This window comes from Plectropomus leopardus, chromosome 12 (assembly GCF_008729295.1).
Source record: "Plectropomus leopardus isolate mb chromosome 12, YSFRI_Pleo_2.0, whole genome shotgun sequence".
NCBI classification, from domain to species: domain Eukaryota; kingdom Metazoa; phylum Chordata; class Actinopteri; order Perciformes; family Serranidae; genus Plectropomus; species Plectropomus leopardus.
Window position 1 is genome coordinate 79,951 of NC_056474.1, and position 6,204 is coordinate 86,154.

General features: G+C 46.1%; 1 protein-coding gene across 1 annotated transcript; it reads right to left on the reverse strand.

The window, feature by feature from the left end:
- Positions 1-3,370: 3,370 nt before the first annotated feature.
- On the reverse strand, positions 3,371-5,420 carry tmub1 (transmembrane and ubiquitin-like domain containing 1). Its single transcript, XM_042498160.1, has 2 exons — positions 4,905-5,420; positions 3,371-4,075 (listed from the first exon to the last, which is right to left on the reverse strand). Exons 1-2 carry the CDS (start codon positions 5,348-5,350, stop codon positions 3,724-3,726), a joined length of 798 nt encoding a protein of 265 aa, XP_042354094.1. The 5' UTR covers positions 5,351-5,420; the 3' UTR covers positions 3,371-3,723.
- Between the last annotated feature and the right edge of the window lie 784 nt (positions 5,421-6,204).

A 6,204-nucleotide genomic window follows, 5' to 3' on the forward strand; every position in this document is an offset into this window, starting at 1 on the left:
ATGGTTATAGTTATGGTTATAGTTGTGGTTATAGTTGTGGTGCCCGCTGTGGACGGCCCACAAAGCTGAAAACATGCTGTTTTTAGCTGTTTCAGTCTGACCTGTTTGTGTTTGTGTTTCAGTGCTGACGACCTGATGACCTGATGACCTGGTGACCTGGTGTCACTGCGTCCTGTGGAGAGAGGGTGGTTCAGATGTGATGATTAAACGCTGAGATCAGAGTCAGTGAGTCTGTGAAGATGGTTTCAGTCTGACACCTTCACTGTCACCAGGTGACCCCGAGCCCACAGGTAGACTCTTCCTTCTCCTCTCAGTTGCTGCTGCAGCTGTTCTCAGGGTAGTTACCCCGACCTTTGACCCCCTGCTTACACATTTGTTACCATGGAGATAAACTAAATGACGAGCTCACCACACACAGGTGGACTCGCGGAGCTCTGATGATGTTACTGTGCAGAGTCTGTACTTTTAACTTTCAGGGGTTTGTTGTCAGTAATCTTTGTTCTTATTGTGTTTACTTAAACAATCGATGTTCCTGAAGTCTGCTGCTCATTATTTCATCACACTGTCAGCACATCAACAACACACACCAACACACACAAACTCATAACACACACATAACAACACACAAACTCATAACAACACACACAAACTCATAACAACACACACACACACACACACACCGACTCATAACAACACACACACAAACACACACCAACACAAACTCATAATAGCACACACATAAGAACACACACAAACTCATAACAACACACACACACACACACCGACTCATAACAACACACACAAACTCATAACAACACACACACATACACACACAAACTCATAACACACACACACATACACACACAAACTCATAACAACACACACACACACACACACACACAAACTCATAACAACACACACCAACACACAAACACACACATACAAAAACACATAACAACAAACACATAAGAACACACACAAACACAAACTCATAACAACACACAGAAACAAACACAAACACAAATGTCTCCAAACAAAATCCACAGCTGTTTATCAGAGCCAGCAACTGTGGATTATTAGGGTGAGTGTAGGTGAGGTTATTATTTTCAGTGTTGTTGTCGTTGTCGTTGTCGTTGTTGTAGCTGTAGCTGATTTGGGTGATTCTGGGTGGAGTCTGGGGTCCGGTTCAGCAGGTTTCGTGAAAAGTCAGGCGGCCTATATTAGAAGTCCATTAGGCACAGTAGTTGACGACCTTTTTCGCTAACCTGACGTCCTTTTGATGATGATCCCGTGGATGAAGGCGCAACATTACTGCGCAGAGGATTAAATATTTGTCGGGAAATGGTCATCAGACCGTGCGTAGAGACATACATACACTACACGTTACAGGAGGGTCTGATGGCCTTCTGCTGGGTGACTGGGGTTACCCCTGACCCCGAACCAGGCCCTCAACAGAACTTCAACCCGCCTCACTGCAAGACCAGAGCAGTTTTGTAAATCTCTTTTACTGGTAACTGGGAATACATAAGGAGGACATTGAATGATACAGTTGCACATTATTCCACAGAATGAACCTGTGGTGTTTTCTGAACATCCGTCTCTGTGTCAGTCTGTGCAGTGGAAGAGGAGGGACGCTCGGGCTGCTGCTCAGCCCCGTCACAAGGATGAGGATGTGTTCATAAATGTCAGTAACATATCAGGATGTTACCTCTATACGCTGAAACTGTGTCTACTGTAAAGGCAGCAGACACACAGTTTCTTCGTGCTCTGCATCCTGGATGAGTGATATGTTTCAGTATACTTAAACTACCATTTGGCAAAATCTTTGGAGTATTGCCTACTTACAGTTACAAGGTCTGTTGTGGTGTGAGGGAGCTTCACCAGGCAGATAGCACTATCAGAATCTGTTGGGACAAAAGAAAAAAAATACATGAAAGGAAAATAAATATTTCTATGAATAGGCTTAAAAAAGATATATCGGCCAAGCATATTACATTTTATAGAGGCACTTGTGTCTTGGGGGCTCAGAGGATGAGCTCCCTCCAGGGATTCCCTCAGCCACCGGCCTTCCCAAATTCTGGCTTAGGGCCAGCTCCGCGTTGCTGGGCCACCACCCGTTTGACTGGCATCTGCCTTCTTTCTGTTGGCTGAGTAGAAGTCTGTGTTAGTTTAAATAGGCTTAATTATTTAAGGGAAGGCGATATAGATGAGAAGGCATTTATGTGTGTGAAAACAGCATTATGTTGGGGATAAAACACCTGCACAGTCAAACAGTCACTTAATATTTACTTTACAATATAAAACATGATCAAAATGAGGCACCCCCATGAGATCATCCCGAGGTCTTACCTGTTTGAACAACGTTTTTATATTTCATCTTAAACTGCTGCCACGTGTGCTTCTCCCCCACGGGACTGCACCTAAATGAAATAAATTAATAGGTTACCATTCAAGCAGTTTTGTTTTCCCCTGTAAATTATTGTGATTGCAAAAAACTACATTTAAACTTACGCACTGACCCGAGCAGCAATGCTCTCCCACGCCACCTCCCTGTTTTGCAGCTGCAGCGGTGTTGCACTTCTTCCTAAAAACATGTTTAAACTCGCCGTCGGAGCGCATTAAGAGGTCCAATTCTAGTGGCGTGAAAAACGTCGCCATGATGACTCGTCCAATGGAGGTTCCATTGATGCTGTCTTTTTATAGTTGTGGTGCATGCGCTTAACTCCAGGTGAAACTGCTTCGAGTTGATCAAACTAACTCAAATCAGCTGTTCAGGAACCGAAAACTCTACTCTGACACAGGAAACTCAGATCGCCTCAGAGTTCAGGGTTAGACTCAGAGTTTGCTGAACCTGCTTTGTGAAAAGGACCCCTGGTCTCTAATGGACTGCAGAGTGTTGTTGGTGTTGTTGTTGTTGATGATTTTCTAGGTGGAGTCTCGGGGTTATTCCATAGAGGAGGTATAAAAAAACTGAGTCTAACCCTGAACTCTGAGTTGATTTACTTCAAGATGAGAAACTCATTTTATTTCTTTATATGTATATATATATTTGCATTATTTTGCCCCAATCAAGGACTTCTAGAAAACCTGCCAGCGAGAAGGTTATGTTCACAGAGTCCTAACCCTAACCCACGTGACCGACTCACAGTTTGACTTAACTCTCTCTGGAACAGATGACAGAGTTTCTCTCCTCTCAGAGTTAACATACTCAAGAGTTTTCACATCACCTGCTTTCTGGAAAACCCCCCAACAGACTGCAGGGTGTTGTTGTTGTTGATTTTCTGGGCAGAGTCTGGTGTTGGTGCACCTGACTGTGAAACAGATAAACTGGAAGAGTCTGATTGTTGAAAGAGACTCGAGGAAACACAACAAGATAAATAAATGATTTAATAGAATTTCTCTCTCTTCCAAAGCGCTCATTGACACAAAGTAGACGAACAGACAGGTCCGATCTGTGGTCTGGTTCTGGTCTGGTTCCTTCAGGACCAGAAGGAACCAGAAAGTAAAAGAGGCACGATGATGAGAAACCTACAGAGAAACATGTCATCTAAAAAAATTAAAATTAAAGTCCTCATTAACACGCAGCGTCCCCATGGCAACAGGAAAACAAACATTAATTATCAGCGTCCGTTTTGTCCCGCCGGCTAGACTCCCGGTCGGCTCCAAGGTCACAGAGAGCTCCGCCCCAGCCGCGGACAGAAGGCATGGCCAATAAGAGAGCAGCTAGCGGCGGTACACTCCAAAGGCCACGAGGCTGAGGAAGATGGTGACGCCGACCAGCGAGGCGGTGGCCGGCGCCGTGAAGAACTGCCGGTACTGGATCTGACAGTACCACAGTACTGACAGCATGAGGACCAGCAGCGGCACCATCAAACTGCCCACGTTCAGGGCCACCTGCACCTGGTCGGTTGGTCGCGCCCCCCCCCCCGCGGCCCGGCCGGCGTGCTGCGAGATGTGACAGTGCAGGACGCAATTGTGGACCAAATTCAGAGAGGCCAGAGTCTGAGCGTCATCCTGCAGCAGCTGACCCTGATAGATCAGCCGCACCTGCTGCTCCTGACCCGCAAAGTAGGTCCTGAAAGACATGAGGGCAAAGATCAGATCCACTGCACACACACTTCACAAGTCAACGTCCAGGACCAGTCCAAGGACCGGTCCTGGACCAAAATGTTAGACTGAGACCAAACATTCTCTGAAACAACCGTCGATCCTCCCCATCAGTTCTCTTCCATTTCTATAGAACAGCTTTTTGATGATATATTATTTAAAACATACTGACTTCACAACTGAATATTCAAATATAACTGAAGGCCTGTCTGTTATAAATGAGGGGGGGGGGGGGGGGGGGGTGTCCGATTGTTTTTAGCCCTGGGGAGGGACTGATGGTTTTTACTGTGACTTTAGCAGAGGGACACAACTTTAACTGGCTGGATTTTGTTTTTTTAGTACAGTCTGAATTTTTGGTGGTTTTTTTATTTGAAGAAAAAAAATGTTTTTTTCTTCTTGGCGATTATTAAACATAAAAATTTAACTCTTTTTTGCATTTATTTTTATTAGACTTAAATTTGGGGCGACCTCTAGCTCACCGGGCAGAGTGTGCGCCCACACGGCTGAGGCCTGAGCAGCGGCCGGGTTTAAGTCTGCGACCCTTTGCTGCGTCATCCCCGTCTCTCTCCCGCCTTTCCTGTCCTTCTAAAACTTTCGATACAAAAACAGCCCCCGAAAACTTAAATAAATAAATACATACAAATTGGGCAATTAAAAAAAATGTTTTTCTCTTAAAACTGTTTGGCTTTTGTTGTTGATTTTCATAGAATAAAAATGTCGTTTTTTCCCCATTTTTTTTCTTCCATTTTGTTCGACACACAAACACTCGACACTCGGGGGCGGCGGGTCCTAGTCACCGTTTGATGTATCCGATGGTGTCCTGCGGTTTGACCTGAGCTGTTCTCTCCGTGTCGTTCAGAAACTTGAGTCTGACCACCATGTTCCTCTGAGACGATGAAGACTCTCCTCCTCCTCCTCTCCTCCTCACGCCATCTCCGCCCCCGGCCTCCCCCCTCCCGGGCCCCTCCCCCTTCTCCTCCTGGGTGGAGGTGTTGGTGGGAGGAGTTTCTGTCACAGAGCTGGAGGAGGAGGAGGAGGAGGAGGTGCTGGTGGAGGAGGGGGCTGTGTCCTGGTGGGCAGGGCTGGTCCTCAGTGAAGGGGTCGGGCCTGTGGCAGAGGTGAACAGGTGTTCTGGCGGCTCAGAGGTGCGTGTGGAGATCCAAGCGAGCAGCAGAACGACGAGGAGCAGCAGGGAGCCGAACAGCAGCGTCACCTCGTCTCCTACGCCTTCAATCAGAGCCATCGCCCACGGCAACGCCCGATGAGGTCAACACAGGTCACACACCTACACAGAGGGGGTGGGGTTTAGCATCAACACTTCACACACACAGGCTGTGTTTGAATCCGCCCACTACACCGGCAGCACATACTGATTCAGTCAAAATGCAGTATGGAGTATGGAGTATGCAGTATGCAGTATGCAGTCTGGAGTATGGAGTATGCAGTATGCAGTATGGAGTATGCAGTATGGAGTATGCAGTATGAAGTATGGAGTATGGAGTATACAGTATGGAGTATGCAGTATGGAGTATGCAGTATGCAGTATGGAGTATGCAGAATGCAGTATGCAGTATGGAGTATGCAGTATGGAGTATGGAGTATGGAGTATGCAGTATGCAGTATGGAGTATGCAGAATGCAGTATGCAGTATGGAGTATGCAGTATGGAGTATGCAGTATGGAGTATGGAGTATACAGTATGCAGTATGGAGTATGCAGAATGCAGTATGGAGTATGCAGTATGAAGTATGCAGTATGGAGTATGGAGTATACAGTATGGAGTATGCGGTATGCAGTATGGAGTATGGAGTATACAGTATGGAGTATGCAGTATGAAGTATGCAGTATGGAGTATGGAGTATGCAAACAAAAGCGAAATCCACAGTATGCCAGAAATACCCGGATGTCATACTGATTCAGGCACATACTGAAGTATGCAGTATGCAGTATGGAGTATGCAGTATGCAGTATGCAGTATGCAGTATGGAGTATGGAGTATGCAGTATGCAGTATGGAGTATGCAGTATGGAGTATGCAGTATGAAGTATGGAGTATGGAGTATACAGTATGGAGTATGCAGTATGGAGTATGCAGTATG

Bases quoted from the DNA above. Each gene is read 5' to 3' on its own strand.
- tmub1 (XM_042498160.1), bottom strand. From the start codon at position 5,350: ATGGCTCTGATTGAAGGCGTAGGAGACGAGGTGACGCTGCTGTTCGGC. The intron at 4,076-4,904 runs GTGACTAGGACC...CATGTCTTTCAG, and splicing joins ACCATCGGATACATCAAACG to GACCTACTTTGCGGGTCAGG.